The 21,160-nt window shown below is 36.4% G+C and overlaps 2 protein-coding genes across 3 annotated transcripts; one reads left to right on the top strand and one right to left on the bottom strand.

The window, feature by feature from the left end:
- Window positions 1–5,316: 5,316 nt before the first annotated feature.
- On the top strand, window positions 5,317–7,467 carry LOC147281802 (uncharacterized). Of its 2 annotated transcripts, none has more exons than XM_086249236.1 (2): window positions 5,317–5,601; window positions 5,696–7,467. In XM_086249236.1, the coding sequence occupies exons 1-2, from the start codon at window positions 5,492–5,494 to the stop codon at window positions 7,215–7,217; spliced, it is 1,632 nt and encodes a 543-aa protein (XP_086105362.1). In that variant the 5' UTR covers window positions 5,317–5,491; the 3' UTR covers window positions 7,218–7,467. The 2 variants fall into 2 exon arrangements, with proteins under 2 accessions (XP_086105362.1, XP_086105364.1); XM_086249238.1 differs by having other exon boundaries at window positions 5,760–7,467.
- A 1,607-nt stretch (window positions 7,468–9,074) lies between these two features.
- Window positions 9,075–12,104, bottom strand: LOC147281803 (putative E3 ubiquitin-protein ligase LOG2). Its single transcript, XM_086247449.1, has 3 exons — window positions 11,468–12,104; window positions 9,908–10,403; window positions 9,075–9,407 (listed from the first exon to the last, which is right to left on the bottom strand). Exons 1-3 carry the CDS (start codon window positions 11,947–11,949, stop codon window positions 9,291–9,293), a joined length of 1,095 nt encoding a protein of 364 aa, XP_086103575.1. The 5' UTR covers window positions 11,950–12,104; the 3' UTR covers window positions 9,075–9,290.
- Between the last annotated feature and the right edge of the window lie 9,056 nt (window positions 12,105–21,160).

Below are 21,160 nucleotides of genomic sequence, written 5' to 3' on the forward strand. Positions count from 1 at the left end.
TACTAGATAGTTGAAATTGTTGAAAAGTAATTTACAAAACTAGTGTGAATGTTATTCCGAATGATTGTATTTTTATGATGTAAGTTATTTTATTCTCTTTTCACATGTATGTGTAACAACAAAAACACTTAAGACATTTGCATAAATGTTATTTTTATACGATTTTAGGGTTGAAATTGTTGAACATATTCATTGAGTTTTACTGATATTATTCAACATTTTCATTGAAAAAAAAGGCGTTGAGCGCTAGGCTAATTAAAAAAGTGAACCACTTTATCATGTGCTTTTGAACAAAAAGTTAAGTTTTGGACTTAAAATCCAAAATTTTATTGAGTTCTTTAAATTCGAAGCCAAGATTACCACGGAGCACTAGTCATCTGTAGTTACAATATTACAACTACATTATATATTCTAAAAAAAAAAAACACTAATTTTAAATATTCAATCAATAAACTCTCTAAAACATTATAGAAAAATTTAATCAAATCTACAAATATTAAGATTCAAGTAAAAAATCGACCAATAAATGGTGCCCTAATTTATGGTTATATAATATATAACCATAATATACATTATACATTAACTTAATCAACGACAAAAATATTAATTATATTATATATTTTATTTTATAATTAAAAATTTTAATTGTGAAATAGTAGGGAGTAAAATCAAGCTACTTTTATTATAGGCTTAATTGTGTTTTTACCACCCAAAGTTTAGAGTGATTCTCACTTTACCACCCAGAACTTTATTTGTCCTACTTTACCACCCAAAGTTTACATTGATTCTCACTTTACCACCCAGAACTTTATCTGTCCCACTTTACCACCCAAAGTTTACATTGATTCTCACTTTACCACCCAGAACTTTATCTGTCCCACTTTACCACCCAAAGTTTACATTGATTTCCACTTTACCACCCAAAGTTTACATTGATTCCTACTTTACCCCCTGAATCTAGAGTGACAGAATAGGCGGAAAAAGGTTAACTGGGACACGAAAAATAGTTTTGGGTGGTAAAGTGGAAATCAATGTAAATTTTGGGTGGTAAAGTGGGACAAATAAAGTTCTGGATGGTAAAGTGGGAATCAATGTAAACTTTAGGTGGTAAAAACATAATTAAGCCTTTATTATATTGGAGTTGGGTCCAATGGTCCAATGGTCCATCACTCCATCACGTAAGTGGAGCCCTTGAGCCGATAATATAGAGGCAAATTCATGGTTTCACATTGCAATGAAGAGATGAGTTTAATATATTATAGGTAGTTGCTTGGTCTTAATCATAGATAGAACTAGTCATCCAGGCTGTCTCGTGTACCATTGCCTTCAATAATATGAAACAGATGCTACTGTGGATTGCCTTTGGTTCCCTTTGTGACCTGTCCTCCAATAAGGGAAGACCACGTTTCACATTACAGAATCTAAGGATTAGAAAAACATATAATAATATAAGAATCAAACTTTTTTTTTTTTTTTTTTTTTTCGAATATGAGAATCACACTCAATGAATTTCACCACTTTTCGATCTCTCAAAAACAGAAAGACACCTTTTAATCTAATCCTTTTTTTTCTTTGGCCCGTTGAAAATCAATTGCATTAATCAAAACTTCAAAAGCCACAAAAGCAAGGGAACAAACAAAGAGATAAAACGGACAACCTACAAACAGAGAAGCAAAAGAAGCCTACAAACTTTTAATCTAATACTTAAATGACAAAAAGTTATTCGCAACTTAAAAGTAGTAGGGTTATAAGTTTTTAACACAATTTGAATCAGACATAAAGTTAAGATGACTCATTGACATGAATAATTAGATATGTTCATTGAATAGAATTTATATTATGAAAATATATGAGTGATAGATTTGATGTAGAAATTAGGAGAACTTAGTTTTAGGTTTTGTTTATAAATAGGTGAGCCAATTCAACACAACATGAATAAATGAGTTTGATTAATATTGAATCATTTAGCATGATTAAACAACAAAACAAAAACAAATTTTAATTTACTAATTTTAATATGAATAGAAAAACTATAAAATTATGATTAAATATCAAATTCTAATAATTTTTTAGAATAGCATGAAAACTATATAATATTTCAATTGGACTACTAAATTTAAATGTAATTTTTAAAATTAGGTCACAAACATGTTGACCCCTTTGTTTTGGGTTTTTCCATTTGACATTTTTGTCCTTGAGGCTTTTATATTGTCTTAAAAGTTGGTTAATGTCGTCTAATTGTACTTGTGAGCATAAAATTACAACGTTGCCCTTAATTTAGTTTAGGGTATATAAATGTGATGTAGGGTATAGAAATGGGGTGTATGGTATATAAATGAAGTTTAAAGTTTAGAATTAGGATTCCAGAGCTTATGGCTTAGGGTTTAGGTCGTTTTGCTGCGTAGCAGTCAAACACAAACCAAATATTTTTTTTATTGATTTATTTGTAATTTACCATTTTTTTTATTGTAGTGGCATGTGATGTAATATTTGTGAATTATAGTACCATTTACTATATTATTATATTTGATTTTTCAACTAGTATCTAATCTAAAATGCTATTAAATTTTTGTATCTAAACTAAAAAATTATTGAAATTTGATACTTAAAGTCAATGAACCTTAGACAAACTATACAACACAAATACGATATGATAATACAAATTGATCGAAATGACACCAACAAACACAAAACGAACGACAATAGACACGCCTTAAAATATATAATTAAAAAATAATAGTAATCTAATTAGGGTCAAACTTTGAAAATTTAGTACAGAATAATGCTATATTTACCACATTCTTATACCATATTTTTATACTATCTTACGTGTCATTATTTTATTGGACAAAGTTTTTCTTTTTCTTTTTGGATTTTTGTTTTTATTTTTTAGTGTCCAATGCATGAATGCCATGTAAGTTGCCACATAAAGTGGTATGAAATTATGGTATAAAAATGTGGGATGTCTAGCACTACTGTTAGTACATGTTGTTTCAAGTTAGTACCCCCAACTTTGACTTAAATTGACCTAAATCACATGTTGTTTCAAGTTAGTACCCTCAACTTTGAAAACTTGCAAAAAAGTACTTCAACTTTCATTTTGTGTCAAAATAATACCTTCGTTAGTTTTCTTTCAATAAGAGTGTTATCTACTGACATGACAACGGTATTTTTGTCTTTTCACCACATGTAAACAAAAAAATTTAATATTTTAAAATTTGTGTAAATAAAAAAAAATCTTTTTCCTCCCTTCCCTTCCCCATCCAAACACCCCCCACCCCAAACCACCATCTCTATCTTCTTCCCAACCCAGCGCCAGCGCCAGCACCATCCTCTCCCCACCCCCGCCCCCACCCCCACCCCCACCCCTCCCCCTCCCCCTCCCCCTCCCCCTCACCTTCACCCTCACCCAAGCCCAACTTACCCCCCTCCGCGATGGAGATGGAGATGTAGGGTGAGGGTGAGGGTGCTTGAGTGGAGGAGGGAAAGAAGGAAGAAGATAGAGTTTTTTTATTTATTCAAAAACGTTTTAAAATATTATTTTTTGTTAACAAATGGTGAAAAGACAAAAAAACCCTTGCCAAATTAGCAGATAACGTCTTTATTGACAGAAAAACTAACGGATGTACTATTTTGACATAAAATGAAAATTAAGGTACTTTTTTACAAGTTTTTAAAATTAAAGTACTAACTTGAAATAACATGTAAAGTTAAAAATACTAAAATTTAATTTGCTCAAATGAAAAACTATATAACACAAAGGGAAAATTTTAGCTAAAGGACTCCAACTATACCTCATGTCTCTATTCAGGACATGAATTTCACTTTATGTCAACTGAGGACTGAAACTTTCATTTTATGTTAATTAAGGACCCTGTTTTTTTCAGTTTATATATCAACTTTGGCCCGACGTTGGACCCATCAAACCTCTACCAAATTCAGCAAACTTATATTGGGTTTAAAGTTATGCATTTTCTCTTTACAACCATATAAAGATCACTCAAATCGGACATCTATAACTCTATGTAATCGAGCCCAAACTAAGATACCCGAAACTGTCCAATCGGACCTCTGAGAAAAGAACTGAAAAATTGGAAAGTTTCGAGTATCCTAATTTGGGGCCGATTATCTGGAGTTATAAAGGTCTGATTTGAGTGATCTTTATATAGTTGTAAAGAAGAAATGCATAGTTTTAAACTCAGTATATGTTTGTTGAATTTAGTGAAAGTTTGATAGGTCAAACGTTAGACAAAAGTTGAGACAAATTGCCCTAAATGACACTGTTACACAAATTGCCCTAAAAAGAATATTAACCTAATTAGGGTCAAACTGTTACATTTTCTCGGTACGAGGTTTCACTAAACAATGGTTTTTTTTTTTTAATCAATGTCCAGCGTGTCATGTCTAAAAGTTATCATACCTCCATTGATTGACGTGGACCTCAACCGATGCTAACATTTGTCTACTTTTTTAATACAACAAAAGCAGATCGTACGGCTTTCCACATCAAAATTACAGAAACCATACGACTTGTCGCTATTGCCAACGTGACACGTAGGACTGTAGGAGAACTCTACTCTTCAGCTAATTGCCCCAAGTAAAGTGTTGTAAGTTTGCAACCAACGGTTATTAGAACCATCATTAAATCACAACCTTTTTTTTTTGGCTAAACATTAAATCACAACCTTTAATTTGCAGGGAATCTATTCCCAGTGGGAGTGTGGGACTACATGCCTCTGTCACATCATAATTGTTTTTTAATTTTAAATCCTAATAACTCCAAATAAACATTGTCCGTCATTTCTTTCAATTATTTCATAGATTTTTATATTTCAATTTTATATTCCTAGTTTAACATTGTCTGTCACATCTAGGGAAGGATTTTTGATTTTGGCCATTGCCTAGGGTAGGTTTAATTGTTTTTGATAAAGGTAAAATAGACTTTATAATAATTATTTGAAATTTTTGATAAAGGTAAAAGGAACTTAATTTTTATAAATAAATTACAATACAGTTAATATTTTATAGAATATTATCTTCAAGGAGTCAAACTAGTAGCTTGGCACGTTAAGAAGCTTTTTCGATTAAGAATTGAAGTAAAAAGAAAAAAGAAAAAAAACTACTAAAATAATTGCCAAATGTCCCAATCTACACTATTGCACCGTAAAAGTAAAAAATAAAGAAAATGCCACCAACATTATAATGATTGGCACTTTCCGAGTTGGAAAGCTTCATAATGTCGACACGTGTATGCCTTGAGCGTCGGTGCCCTTATCGCGCACCTACAAGTAGAGAGTGGTAGACTATCATTTATATTAGTCCAGATCTATCTCTCTCCGCTGAGCTGCTTCACTTCACTTCACTCAACTCTAAAGACGCTTTGAGAAACCCCCAAATTCTCAATTCTAGGGTTTCTGAAGCTCCTCCCAGATTATCAACAATCGAAGCCAATCTCAGAGGTCGTGTGATGTAGATTTCTATTCCAACAAACATGGATCGGGTCTGGTACGACGCAAAGCCAGGAAAGGTTTCGAAGAGGGTCTGGTTAGTAATCCAAAAATCAATGGGTCTCCTCGTGGGTGGAAATCACACCTCGTCCAGGTTTTGCACTCGCTAATCTCTCTCTCATTCTCAGTTTGGCATTTTCCCCTCTCAAAATTTTCAAAGAATTTTAGCAAAATCATAAAATTCTCAGATTTTACTCTCCCCTGATTGAAAAACCCCCAATTGTTACGCGGCTACTACGCCATATGTTTCAGAGCCGAATATTGAGAAAGGTAAAATTCATGGATTTGAAGGCCGTGAAATTGCAGATCCTTCATGGGTCTTTAGCGAGGCGTGTGTTTTTCCGCGCTTTCTTTATCGCCTCCGCTATGTCCATCATTCCCCTGATTCACATTTTGTCCGGACCCTATATGAAAATGTTCGCCTTTGTGAACTCTGGTGGTGACTGTGCCTCGGAATTGAGCCATGCCAATGGCGAGTTGACCCCGGGCAAGTTCAATTTCCAGAGCCGGGTTCTGAACCCCTTTTGGGGTTCTTTCGATTCCGGGAAGTGCAAGCAAGATGTGAATCTGACTGTCAGTGTGGTCAGAGAGCTAATGAGCAAGCAGCTATTGAATTACGGTACCAAAGCTCTCTGTGTTGGGGAAGGATCCGCCTCCGCCGTGTTGGCGTTACAAGATTTGGGATTTCCCATTGCTCGTAGTGCTTACGAACACCGATTCTTCTCTCTCAAGCGCAAGCAGTTTGTGTATGAGATTGACTACAAGGACAAATCTTTTGATTTCGTGTTCTCCAGGGATCTAGATAAGGTTGCTGTCCCTGCGCTTCTTGTGCTTGAGATCGAGCGTGTTCTTAGCCCTGGTGGGATTGGGGCTATGCTTGTGGCTAGCAGTGTTTCCGCGCCGAATAGCCTGATTAGGTCTGCCACCCCAATTTCTTCATTACTGAAAAGTTCCAGTGTTATGCATGTTAATTATATCAGCAACTTTACATTGGTTGTATTCAGGAAAAATTATGAAAATGTTGGGCTCTTTGAGCAGTATCGCCTTCCGGCTGACTGCCAATCTATCACCAACAACAGACCTTTCATTGGGAAAATGGAGCCTCTTGTGAAGGAAAAACCAATTGACTATGGAAAAAGGTTTACTTATTTGCCTAATTTGGTTGATCTTTCCGAGAAGAAGCGGTTGGTCTATATTGATATTGGGGCAGCAGAGCACCTGAACGAAAATGTTACAAACTGGTTCCTGCCTTCCTACCCTGTAGCACGCACAGCTTTCCATGTTTACTTTGTTGACCATAACACTTCTGTTCTGTTGTCCTATGTCAAGAATCCAGGAATCACCTTTGTTTATCATCCGGGGCTGGCTGGAACAAAGGCTAAAGACAATGTAAGCATCGATGGAGATGCAGAGCCAGATGTCGGAGATGACAGGTTCGATTTTGTTGCTTGGTTTAAAGAAACAGTGCAGTTTGCAGATTTCGTGGTGCTGAAGATGAATGCAGGCAGTATGGAATTGAAGTTCCTAACGGAACTGTTTGAAAGTGGAGCCATATGCTTTGTAGACGAGCTGTTTCTTCACTGCTCGGGTCTAGTAGATGCGGAAGGTGCAATGCCGACAGACTGCATGGACATCTTCACAAGCCTCCGCAGCAGTGGTGTGTTTGTCCATCAGTGGTGGGGAGACGGCAATCCCATTGATGTTGTGTGATGTGTTGGTTTGATCATGATGTGATCTTGTGTTGTTTAACTTAGTAAGTTATTATGTATGATGTGGGAACATCTAACGTTGCTTTTATGGTTGGGCACTTAAGCTAAATAAGCAACCATTGTTATCTTGTTTGGTGTTATGTTGTTTGGTGTTGGATGATAAACATCCTAAGTTGTTGCTTTATGGTTGGTTGGCCACTTGAGCTTTCCAGCTTAGTAACTTATTAATAATAATTATTGTCTGTTGTCTACCTGTATGGTTTGCCTGTGATTCTTTTGGAAATGCGTGGACTCCACCACCTCTGAAAAACTAGTATTATTTTGCTTAATCAATGTGATTGCGGAAGTATGGTGACCCTACTTTACACTTGTGTAGTACCTTACCACATTCTAGCTGCAAAACTTGATTAAAGGATAAGAACTTGGTTAAAGACTCCATGTCATAGCATGAACATAATCACATTGTAGGGTTTAGTTTCAGTTCACAACTACTGGAGGATTGAAGCAATCAGAGACTTCTTTGGGCCATAGTACCACAACCGACGGCAGTAATTAAAATCCATTTTAAATGTTAAAAAAGATAAGTAAAATGAGCATTAATGGAGAATCTTACTCCAAAGCTCTTAAAAGCCAATCATAATCTACTTGAAATGCACATTCTGAGGGGACCTTACAAAAATGGACAACGCTTTCTCAAAAAGCATAGAGAATTGCTAGCCACAAAGGCGACTGCGGTCCAAACTTGCTGACATGTGTAATTTAGAAGCTGTAAGACATCAGTTGATTTTGAATTAAAGTCTTTTGAGAAAATCGAAACACATATTACCATTTACTTTTCACTTTATCCCTCCTTTGTTCCCTTTTTGCCCTCAGTCAATTCATAGTAAACCAAAAGGCACCATTTCCTTTCTCTATCATGCCCTCATCTGGAAACGAGATGAAGGACCCCTCTCATCTTTTATATTCTGCCTCTCAGTCTCTCACAAGAAAAAGCCCTGTATAGAGACAATAACAAAGACCCATTTGGTTATTTAATCTCAAAAGATAAAAATAAAACCCATTTAGCTTAGGATACGCCATGGCCGACGCCTTCGAGTTCGCCAATGTCGGCAACCTCGACGATTATGACATGGGTGTTGGAGAAGACGACCCAGTTGGCCTAAGTATAAAGATTGGTGAAGAAAAGAAGATTGTCAAGAATGGCAGAAGAAGCTGTTTAAAGAAGGTGAAAGTTGGAGACTGATCTCCGGTGACAACATTAAAGATTTATGGTTTAATGGTCAGTGTGCTTCTTGTTGGATTGAGGATAAACTTCAGGTAGCTTAAAAATGGGTTCCACCATTTTTTACGGTGGACTTGGAGGTGGTTCAGTCAGGAAGAAGGGATCAAGGGAGAAATGCTTTGTTTTTTCTAGATGAAACAAAAAAATGGGGTTTCCTTTAAATTTCGACAAGGGTAAAAATGGGAGAAAGACTATAACAAAATCTTTGTATGTGTATTGAAAAGTTCAACCACGCGGCAGCAAGTTTGGACCACAGTCGCCTGTGGATGGGAATTCTCAAAAAAGACATAACATGTAAAATGGACAACGTTTTCTACAGAAAGGCAGGGGCATGCATTTACCGCTATTAAGTTCACTAATTGCAGATGCTGCTAACTGTATGAAGCTATAGCTGAATTGAATATCCATGGTGATTCAGCTATTTTATAATAGGTGGGTTCAGTGCCTGATTTAGTATATCTACATTAATCCTTCTTGAAAGTTGAAACAATAAATACTATAGTAGAACCAATTCAGCAACATTCTAAACCAAACGAAATTTAGATGTATGTTTCAGAAGAATGGCCACTAAAAGCATGTATGTAAAAAGCATAATTTCATATGGTGCAAAACAGCATGTTCTCTGTGCACACTTTCATAAAGCATATAATTTGCCATTTAAAATATGAAAACCAAAAAGAGTGAAACGAAATTGCAGAAGGAAAGGAGAATTAAAAAAAAAAAGAGAGCGGCGGTGGGTTATGATAACAATTAGGACTATACAGAATGCTAGTGGCAGAACACATCTTCTCTTCATTCCTCAGGACCATTGTTGACCTTTATCTCCAAAAGCCTCTCTACTGGTTGTCGGCAAATTGGACACCGGTTTGTCTGGAATCTCAAAACCTTGGCACACCCACTGCACATGCACTGCAGCAAGAAAAGAAATCCAACCAAAAATCAGTCAAAGAACAACTTTCTAAGTAATTTACATTCAAGTTGAGTAACTTCCTTAGCTTTCCAAGATGGCAATTGCCAAATGGATGCTAGCAAGAAAATGTAGCCCTTTAAAATCTACAAAGATCCTAGAGTTGGAAAGGGATTTTGAACCCAAATAAAGCTTTCTTTATCTTTTGTTCCCTTTTCATTTTCATTGCAGTAATTCAAGTAACATCAAGTAATAAGTTCCTCTTTATATTCTTTTTAACTTTTTCCTCTTATCACTGAAGTAATTAAAGCCCTGTGATATGGATGCTAAATCAGCTGTCAATTACAACCTTTTTTTCCCCCAACAAACTAGCCCTCACCAATCAGGAACTTCTCTCAAGATTCCTCACCAATCAGAAACTTCTCTCAAGATTATAAAATCAGCTGGTTCCACTTCCAATTATCCAAAAATTTGAAAAGAAAAAAGAGGGAAGTGTGATTACCATGTGCCGGCAGGGAAGAACAGTTGTATCCCGTGGCTCAGACAGGCAAATGACGCATTCTTTTCCTGGGTCGTTCCCGTCCAAGTCACCCTCAACCGAATTGCCAATGCCATATATCTCCTGTAGTTCATACCTCATCCCATTCACCCAGAGAATCTGCTTGACAACCCTCACCTGGAATTCACCTTTCTCTTTCTCAAATACAGCCTGAGTTATCTGGGAATTCGTTGTTATAGATACTGGATTTCCCTCTGATCCATCATGGTTAGGTGGGGATGCCTCTGCCTTCACTGCTATAGGATAGATATCCAAGTCAGCTACTTTCAGTAACTCTGTCTCCTCAAACATTGAGAAGTTAATGCCAGTTCCAGAGGGCTGTCTGAACTTCTGGCCCAGACCTTGTTGAAAATGTACCGTCACAGGTGGAAGAATGTTAAATTTCATTGGTGTCAGGTTACAGTCTTCACCTTCTTTTGCAAAGAAGATAATGGTGATGCTGTTTCACAAAACCGTACATGAAGAGTAATTTGATGATCAGATATTATGCTAGAGAGACAAAATTTTATCACATAAACTCATGCCCTCCAACAGTTATGCATGTAACTGAATGAATTTTTAACACCTTGGCCTAAAAAGAGATACCACTACTATATGCCCTTTGATAATTCCACATATAAACAAAATATTATTCCTACATACTAGATGGAAAATATGATAAGAATATGGAAAACAAAATATTATTCCTACAGACTAGATGGAAAATATGATAAGAATATGGAAAACAATAATTTGATGCAGTTACACTGAAGCAAATGTCATCATGAGCATGATCTTTGAGTTTGATTTGTGATGAATAAAATATCATTCCTTGTGCACCTCAATCAAGGGCAATATATATTATACCGGGGAATGTAACTACCAAAAGAATATACCAAGCTCAAAGATCAAATGGACACATATGAAAGAACAATTTCTTATATCTCATTTCCACCAAAACCATACAGAGCTTAAATTCCTCACATCATCATCCTATATTGCTACAACAACAGTTGGCTCACAACCTAACACATATTAAGCTTTTCCAAACAATGGCAATTGGTAAACCACCCAAATTTATCATCAGTAAACCATAAATCATTTATCCATTATTTTAGCCTACTGCAGTCTCACCATTCCATCCCTATTATTTGCATTATTAATGAGCAATAGAACTGGATCAGCTATAATGACAATCACTTCATAATGGGGATGACCTCAGGTACTTTTCTATAAAACTTCGATTCCCATTAAAATTGTTTCTCAAGCTTCAACATCTAATGACCCACTATCCAATTTGCGTACTAATTTACCACGAAACTTTTCAGTGTTTCTTCCCCAAATTTTCTGAGTCCTATAAATTTTAATTCCCACATTCCACCAGTCAAAGGCTAACACAACACAACAGAAACCACCAAACCCCTATACCCCATTTAAGCTAATCTCACTTAAACACCCCCATTTATGCATTCCATACAAAAACAAAACAAAACAAAAAGTAAAAGCTTGAAGCTTTGTATGTACCTGCCAGCAACAGTGGCATCAAAAGTAAAGGACACCAGGAACGATCCGGGGTTTTCCTCATCCGGTTCAACCTTCAGAGACTCCTTCTTCAGATTCACATCGTTGCGTATCGTCACCGCCTTCTGATGCTCAATGTACGGCATCGGAGGCTGCATTACGGGCCCGCACCGGTACCGCCCGCCGGCCCAATTGGCATGGGCCGGGTCCATTTGTGGGTGGGGCCCACGGTGGTGGTGATCGTACGGAGCCGGCAGAGGCACCGGCATGGGAGGCGGCGGATAGTAGCCCGGGTACTGGTAGTATTGGGGCGTGTTCGGGTTGGGGTACTGAGACGGGTACGGCGTCGCCGCCGCGAATACGTAGCGGTTGGGGTTGATTTCGGGCTGAGGTGGCACTGGAGGGGGTGGCGCCGGGTGGTTCTGGCGTGTCCCGTGTGATCTCCGGCGGGCGCTGTTGCTTCTACTACTCCCAATATTGCCCATGTTGGAGTGTGTTTAACAGATTCGCCCAAAACAAAAAAGCTTAAGTTGATGTCATACAATTATGAAAGATCGGGAATTTCGACTCTCTTCTCTTCTTTTGGTGTCTGTCTGTGAATTGTGGGTAGTGAAAGAAAGAGAAAGCAGTGTATTGTACCTTTGTAAGAGAGAAGTGACAAAAAACCAATAATAATAAATAATAAATAATAATAATATAATAATCTAATAATCTAATAATCTAATAATAATAGAGAGAGAGAGTTTGGGTTAGGAATCTTTTTGTGATGGTTCGGGGGTGATGGGTATAGTGGGATTGCGTAATGCTCCACCCAAAACAACATCCATGTCCCATGAGATATGATGAGAAAGAATTCAGAGTCTAAAGCTAACGCCTTTAACCTTTCCTCTTCTTCTTTTCTTCTTTTTATCTTTTTTATTTTATTATTATTATTTTTTTTTTATCCATAAATTAGAATATGAGATTATGGACATGAAAAAGGTTGTATTTTCAGCCTCCAAATCCCACTGGTATGTACATGTTGTTGATGTTGCAGCACCATTCATATTCATAGCGGTGCACTCCATTCATGTTTTGCTTGCATATTTAATGCATATATGCACATATCATATATGTTATGGGTAGGGCATTCCATTATGAAGCAATGAACTTATCCTTAATATTCCTGTGGTGGGTTGTAGGAGGAGAAGAATAAAAAGTGGGCATGGCTTGAGTTGAGCATATGACTCATATAATGCCTGTTATTTTGATTGCCAAGTTGCTTATAATATGGAAATTAATGGAGGCACTGCACTCAGGCAGTGATAGTGATGTCACTTCACCTGCTTGCAGTTAGGGACTTAGGGGTGTGCAAAAACCGGCCAAACCGACCGGACTAAACTGTCAAAATCGGTTTGGTTTGGTTTGGTCAACAAAAAAGTCAACCAATTTGAAAAACCAAACTGGACTGGTTTTTACCGGTTCAGTTCTGAAATAAACTTTTAACAAACCATTAAAATCGGACCGGAATATTTTAAATTTTTTTTTATTTTATATGTGGCGTAATTTAATTGGGCCTCTAATCTCTAATCGGATCAATCGATCAGACACACTTTCGCCTCTCACTCTCTTCAGTAGTAATTCTACTCTTTCAACAGCTGGTCTTGTGTCTGATTTGTTGTTAATCTGCAGGTTGAGAGCATTGTTTTCAGTGCCAACAGGGGCCCAGAGTTTGATTTTTTTGCAGTTTGGGATATTGGAAGACTGCTGTTTGGTTTTGTTTTTTTTTTTTTTTTTCTTTTCTATACATTCTGGTGTGAATCTTTGCTGCCTGCAAACTCTGCAAGAAGGATGCTTTTACTGTTGTTGGATTTAAATATTGTTAGATTTTTTTTCTTAGAGAGTTTGATGTATGGTTTTTATTTGTATTGTTGATGAATTAAACTTGGACAATTTGGAATTTTATAGACATTGATGAATTAGACTTGGAGCTTGTTGACTGAATGACTGCTGCTTGATTATTTGAATTGTATATCTCTGCAGTTTTGTGTACGAACATAGTATGTAGAAACCGCTTAACCAAACCAGACCAAACTGGTTATGAATGAGTTGGTTTACAAATTGTTTTTATGTTAAATCCGACCGAACTAAACCATTCAAATTTATTGATTTGATTTTCGATTTGATGCCTAAACCGAACTGTACCCATCCCTACTTGTAGTTTTGATGGCTGTGTATTATGTAATGTAGGTCTGCTTAGCTTCAACAAAACAGGCCAAGGTAGCCAACAAGGCCCAAGGTAAAGCCAAGTCATCCAAATTAACCCAAATATTTATCATATGCCCCGTTTAATTCATGCTTTCGATTGAATTTGATATGTTAAATGATTAAATTTAATATTTATATTCAAGAAAAAGTTTATAACTTTAAGGAAGAAGATGCTTTTTTTTTTTTTTACCTAAAAGAAAGAAGATGAATTAGTTATAATGAATTAATATTTAAAACTTATCTCATCCACGTCCCATTGATATGTTAAGATTAGTGGGATAAATCCATCTTCTTCCTTCTAGTTAGATCATTTACCTTCTTCATTCAGTACACATTAAATGTAGTTAGTTAAAATATTCTATCCAATCATGGGCACCAAACATGCCATGCCTATTAAGAGATGGATAAAACTATTCATAGGATATTTTTGATACCATATGGGCTCTATTTTTTTTAACAGAAGCAGAACCTGAAACCTACTTGTCTACATAGATAAACTCCACCTCAGTTAAAGAAATTATTTGTCATCCAATAGCACCTCCCATATATGGATGTAAATAATTTCACTAAATTAAATAAGAATGCCAAAACCTACAGATTGCCATATTAGTATATTACCAAGTCATGATTGAAACCTGACTACTATGTCTATTAATTAAGCATAGATAATCTGTGTGATATTCTCTTATGTGCTTGTAATTATTTTATAATATATTCTAACACATCCAATCTTATTGATGTTCAAGTTTTATGATCTAAAACCAACTTGATATTGTGGGAACATGAACTACCAGATCTTGCCACGTACTGCGAATGATGCTAAAGACTGATATACCCCTCAGCTCCGGCTAAGCCGAGCGGCAGCAGACCTTGGAGTGGTCTGCTAGGCAGCCTAGACTCTCCAAGCCCAAGATCCCATTACAGGCCTGAGATTCTGTCCCATCCACAAATAACGACATGTCGTGTCCTTATTGGGTTTATAAGCAGGTTGGGCTACAGAATTGGAAGTCCAATAGTAGGGATAGTCATCTTTAGTCCAGCAGAGAACTAGATGGGTCTATTATACATACTCTACTTGTGGAGAGAAAACCCCACCCATTAGTATTACTTCTCTTTTGGATAAATAAATAGAGGGGAATGCTATTCACCCTTTCCGATCTATCTTTTTTACTGACCAATGTATTTTTATGATCTGAATCATTTATTTTTTAAATAATTCTTTGAAGATCATCATTATAAAAAATTAACTAAATCGAAAATCGTTTGATCATTTAATCGTTATTAAATAAACAAAAGGTGAATCAAACTGTTACCAAAATCGTATGTATATTTAATTATAGTTATATAACCAAACAATTTTCGATTTGGTTGAATTTTTACAAAAATGATATTCATAATTAGACCTAAAAATGAACGGTTTCGATTATAAATTTGCACTGCAAATTAAGAATAATAAATGAGAAAATTGGTGGAAAAAGTAAATTGAAGAACGTGAATATCATTTCTCATAAATAGATACATACTAAAATGACCACAATTTAATAAAATAATAAAATTATATGATTTTTGGTTTGTCAAAATTTTTTACATAAATGACCATTGAATAGAGAAATCAAGAAATAAACGATGGATCACTAAACTATAAAGTGGTGTATGACCCACAATGTATCTGTCAAATACTCACATTTATAGATTAATTTCTCGCTATAAACTTTCTCTAACAAGCATATTATGAGACTTTAGTTAAGGGTTGAACCGTTGAAAGAGGGTCTACAAGCATTTCATTCATGCATCTAAGCTAATAAATACGTCCACCTAATTCTATTACCCTAAAAGAAGAAACATGTCATATGTGTATTCCACTTCATTATGGAGAGCAGTTTTGCTCACCCCCTTTACCTAAGGTGTATACTCACCTCCCATCTAAAATGTTGCCATGTGTTTAAAAAGTTAACCATGAGTTAACTCATAAATATTTTATTATTTCTTTTTTCATTTTCAATTTTTTCCCCCAAAACCCGATTCCCACTTCCCCCTTTCACTTTTTTTGTTTTTTTTTTCTTCTCCTTCTTTCTCTCCATCCCCTGTGCTTCTCTCTCTCAGCACCTTCATCCCCAGCCCAACTCGCCGGCGCCAACCACCTGCAACCAGTCAACCACCCTCTCCCCATCCTTTCTCTCTCCCCTGCTTTCTCTCCCTCGCGCCACACTGACTAACACTTCATGAGGGAAGGGCCATAAATCTTTCTCTTTCAGCTTTGGGTGATGTTATTGCTGCTCTGATAGGGATGTGAGGCCATGGCCTTATAGGTAAGTTATTAATGGTGTGCTTGTCAACTTTAGTTGTCTTCTTACTTTTTTATTTGTTTACTGCAAAATATGTGTTGTGATTATAACTTTCACTAGGATAACCCATTTGGGTTTCTCTTTTACTTATTGATTCAGAAAGTATGATGGACTTACATTCATTTATTCGGTTGCAGGAATAGCAAGCTTATTGCGAATGGAGAGAAAGGAGGAGGAGAAGAAAAAAAAAAAAAAAAAAAAAAAGAGAGAGAGGAAGTGGGAACCGGTTTTGGGGGAAAAAAATAAAATAATAATAAAATATTTATGAGTTAACTCATGGTTAACTTTTTAACACATGCCAACATTTTAGATGGGAGCTGAGCATACACCTTAGTTAAAGGGGGTGAGCAAAACTGCTTTCCTTCACTATGTATCTTGCAATCTATACTCATTTTCGGCAGGACGCCTCTAAACCTCTTTTCTGTACATACTTTCCTTATGAACTATTCTTTATCCTTATATAGAAAAAGTTTGAGACTTAATTTGAAGGGAAAAGATTTTGTATCCTAATTTGATGTGACAAATAAGTTTAATATACATCATTATTAAATTGTCACATCACATCATTTAATTAACATGTCATTTTAAGTTAAATACCAAATAACCCATTAGGTCAACTCCATTTAAATCCAACCTTTAATCCATCTTAACCATTGTACTCATTTTCATTCCTCTTTCAGATTTCTAATTTTTTCAGATCTTTCAACGTTCTGTTTGTAAAATTTGCAAAAAACAAAAGTTGAGAACTATATATTCTAATCAAATGGTCATAGAAACTAAAAAATTGGGGGATGCAACCCAACCCAGAATCACACAACACCTAACAAACAATAGTAACAAAAATGGAATATTAAAGCTAATTAAGGAGAATCCAAACAACGAATAAAACAAAAAGAGAACTAGTTTCAATTGGCGGATCTAAAGAGCCAATTGGTTATTGTTTGATCTTGAATTTGATAGGTTTTATAATTTGATAGGTCTGATAGCTAGGTTTGATAGGTTTTATTATTTGATAGAGCCAAGCTAAAGAGAACTGCAATGCGTATTGATAAGTTTGATCTTAAATTTCTTTTATTTTTAATTTAATTTAAGTTTTGTAAGATTTTAATAAAGGTCAAATGAGTATTTTTATAAGTTTATATTATTAGATGTATTTAATAATATTAAATACTCTAATTGACATAGAAATTATATGTCATTAGGGGCCAGTTTGGTATTGCTGTGAGAAAAAACAGCTGTGAAGTAAAACAGCTGTGAAGTAAAGTCAGCTGTAAAGTAAAGCAGTTAACTGTTTGGTAAACTATGTTTTCAAAAGTGTTGTGAGTGCAAAAAACAGTATCAAAGTGTTTGGTAAATGTTAATATAAAAATGCTGTGATTGTGTATAATTACTAAAAGAGAAAATTACAGATTTGGTCCACTAATTATATAGCTAGTTCAATTTTGGTCCACGAACTTTTTTAAGTTCGGTTTTGGTTCATTTAATTTATAACAAGTTCTGTTTTGGTCCTTTCCGTTTATTTGGAGTGGACAGACGTTTATGTAAGGGGCAAAACTGCCATTTCACCATATTAGCATGTGTCAGTTGGGGGGTCAAAAGGTGTCAAAGGCTGTAGTGATTCTTGTTCGTGCAAAGTTCAAAGGCTGTAGTGATGGGAAACTTTTGGTTTGGGTTTTGCATTCCTTTATTCTCCATTTTCTGCATCTTTGGGTTTTTGTGGTCCCGAATGCCTATTTTCTTGTTTTTTTTCCTAATGGTTGTGTTTTATGGAGTTTGTTTTTGTGGGTAATGAAGAAATTTTTATTTTTCAACAAAATGGAGGATGTGATTTTTATTCTTGAGCAAGTTATTGGTGGATTGCTCAAGAAAATTGGATCTTTGGAAGAGGAAGTAAAACAACATAGGAGAAAAGAGAATGAGCTGCTATTGATTTTGATTTTGTCTTGTTTTTTGTTTTTTGTTTTTTTTAAATAATGATGAAGATGATGTAATTACAATGGGATGATTATGGGTGTGTTGAAGATCAATGATGTGATTTTGTCTTTGGGTTTAGATGTTCAATCTCACTTAAGCTCTGTTTTGGGGGTTTTGGTATTCTCTGTGTATGGGCATTATGTGTAAGGAGGGATTTATGTTAGCATGCTCTGTTTTTTGGGCATTACGTGTAAGGATTTTATTTATTGAAATGGAAGTGGAACTTTAATTTAAGTGGACAATTGAAATTTGTGGAATAACTGATAATAGGATAACTTGCAACCAAATCAAATTGAGAAGGCAATCTGAAATTTATAGGCTATCTCACCAAAATAAACCATGCTAACTCACCAAAATAAAGCATTAGTAATCTGCCAATTTGCAAGTATGAGAAAACCTGGGATAATGCACCATTTAGCTGTCAATAAGAATTCAAAAATGAATCAACATGTTTGAGAAATATGTCCACCTACATATGTAATTTTGAACCCTTCCATCCCCAATTGCACCCCCAGATTAGACTATAACAGAACATGGCAACTGCCCAACAAGGCATTAACAAAAAAATGTCAACTGCCACTCAACAAAATTATACAACTCCCCAAATTAGACATTCACAAAAATTGTCCCAAAAACTATTCCAAGTGCACATAATTGTGATCTCATTTGCTTCTGCCTGCACTTGTACCTCTGCTTGCACTTGTACCTCCAACTATTCCACCTTTGCTTCTGCCTGCACTTGTACCTCTGCTTGCACTTGTACCTCTTCCTGCATTTTTTCCTCTGCTTGCACTTGTACCTCTTCCTGCACTTGTTCCTCCACCTCGACCTCGACCTCTACCTCTGCTTGCATTTGTTCCTCTACCTCCACCTCTACCCTTGCCTCTGCCTGCACTTATGCTTGCATTTGCAGATTCAAGTTGTACTGTGGTTGTTCTTGTGGCCAGCTGGGATTCCTCGTGTGAGGTTGACTGACTCCCTTCACCTTTAGCATTCTACATACAAACAGAATGTTATCATATAATAAACCAAATGACTTGCAAGTGCAAAAACATATTTAAAAGGATAAATCATATACCTGGTTGCCTATCATTCTTGTGCAAGTCTTGACATTGTGGCCCTCTATGCCACACTTGCTACACCTTATACTCACCCACAGCCTTGGCAACACTTGTGGTGGGTTTGGTTGTAAAGGATTGGGGTTTGGTGGGGGGTTGGCAGCAGGAACTTGTACTTCACCTGGCCCATTTGTTCTTGACCTCTTGGGTCTGCCAGGTTGTTTCTTAAATGAGGGAGGTAGGATTTTATCATGGTCACCTTGATCCCACATATCCATTCCAGACATGGGATAAATCATAGGATCATAGGCCTTAAGGTATGCATCAGATTTGTAACACTTATGAACATAGTCCAAAACATCTGCTTCTCTTTCCATAATGCAAGAAATTGCATGAGCACATGGTATCCCACTCAACTCCCAGCTTCTACACTTACAAGTCCAATGATTGAGATCAACAGCAAAATTCGACCCACCAATATCCTCCACTTCATATACACCTGGACCTGCCATTCTTGGAATCAATGTCCCTATGTACAACTTCCTTTTCTCCACAACCTTCAGAATCCTTGGACCAACAGAATGTATCCAATTCCTGCAAGCTGCCCTCCTATTGGCCATTCTTAGCATCAACCACATTCTAATTCTTTCAAGCATTGTTAAGATGGGCTTGTCTCTGGCATCAAGAATTGCAGAGTTAAAACTCTCACAAAGATTGTTCAAAAGTAGATCACACTTTGTGTCTGTTCCAAAGTGTGATCTAGCCCAATTTTTTGCAGGTTTATCACTCAGCCACCCCCAAGCTTTATTATCCAAAATCTTCATTTTTTCCATCTCTACACTCCACCAAGGCATACAAGGAGCCCTTGCTGCTGCCCATAAGATGTTCTTCAATGCAAGCCCAGGATATTTCATCTTGAAGTTGTTATGAAGGTGCCTCACACACATTCTGTGTTCAGCATTAGGGAGAAGGGTCTCTATGGCTGGAACCAACCCTTTTTGTTTGTCACTTATGAACACATACCCTTGCCCATCTGTAATATTCAAATCTTCCATCAACCACTCTAGAAACCACATCCAAGAGTTTTTATTTTCTATCTCTACCACAGCATAGGCCACTGGAAATAACCCATTATTAGGGTCCACCCCAACTGCTGTGAGAATTTGTCCTGGATAAGGGCCCTTAATATGGCATCCATCAACCCCAATTACTCGCCTACACCCAGCTAAGAACCCTTCCTTACATGCTGCCAAACATATATACATTCTATGAAAGTACTTCTTCCCACCAACATCTCTTGTACTGATCTTAACACTGCTTCCCTTGTTGGTTTTCAACAACTCATTAGCATAGTCTCTAATTCTTGCATACTGCTGCTCATAATGACCTTCATTAATCTCTTGGGCCAACCTTTTGGCTCTATACACCTGACTCTTAGTAACATTGACCTTGAATTCCTTCCTTACCTCAGTTTGGAACCCTGACCATGACCAGTTAGGATCAACTCTAAGCTTGTCAGAATATTTCCCTGCCATCCATCTGGGGTTTGCCTGCTTCACCTTTCCTATCCTGTTACAATGATGCTCCAATCTTAGCTTCTTTATGGCTCAAGTAGTAGAATTTGAGCTCAATGGATTGGCACGCACCATGAATGGACATTTCTTGCTCCCCATGCACTTGGCATTCACTCTAATATTGTCATTCTTAACAAACTTCAAATTCCTTCCTTGTCTAATCCCCCACTCTTTGATGAGGTCAATAACATCCTGTTTATTGGGAAACTGCATCCCTATTTGCAAAACTGGATCATGCAAATCAGTAGCTCTATTGAATTGCTTGAACTTTAGGAGCTTCTTCTTTCTCTTCCTTGTAGTTCCTTCCTCTTCATTCTCAGAAGATTTCTCACTTAAGCTCTGAAGCTCATCAGAGAAGGCACCCTCATCTGAGATCTCACCAGCATTATTGGTGGCAGCAACAAGGTCATCTTCAGGGTCTACATGTTTATCATATACATCATCCTCTGAATACCCATAGTCGCTGTCCTCAAACTCTTGTGCTTCATCATCTTTTTG

Source organism: Dryas octopetala, chromosome 6 (assembly GCF_963921425.1).
Source record: "Dryas octopetala chromosome 6, drDryOcto1.1, whole genome shotgun sequence".
NCBI lineage: Eukaryota > Viridiplantae > Streptophyta > Magnoliopsida > Rosales > Rosaceae > Dryas > Dryas octopetala.

Excerpts from the sequence above, each read along its gene's own strand:
- LOC147281802 (XM_086249236.1), top strand. The coding sequence starts at position 5,492 with ATGGATCGGGTCTGGTACGACGCAAAGCCAGGAAAGGTTTCGAAGAGG. Across the intron at positions 5,602-5,695 it reads GGAAATCACACCTCGTCCAG|ATTTTACTCTCCCCTGATTG; the intron begins GTTTTGCACTCG and ends TAAAATTCTCAG.
- LOC147281803 (XM_086247449.1), bottom strand. The coding sequence starts at position 11,949 with ATGGGCAATATTGGGAGTAGTAGAAGCAACAGCGCCCGCCGGAGATCA. Across the intron at positions 10,404-11,467 it reads GATGCCACTGTTGCTGGCAG|CATCACCATTATCTTCTTTG; the intron begins GTACATACAAAG and ends TTTGTGAAACAG. Across the intron at positions 9,408-9,907 it reads TTCTTCCCTGCCGGCACATG|TGCATGTGCAGTGGGTGTGC; the intron begins GTAATCACACTT and ends TTCTTGCTGCAG.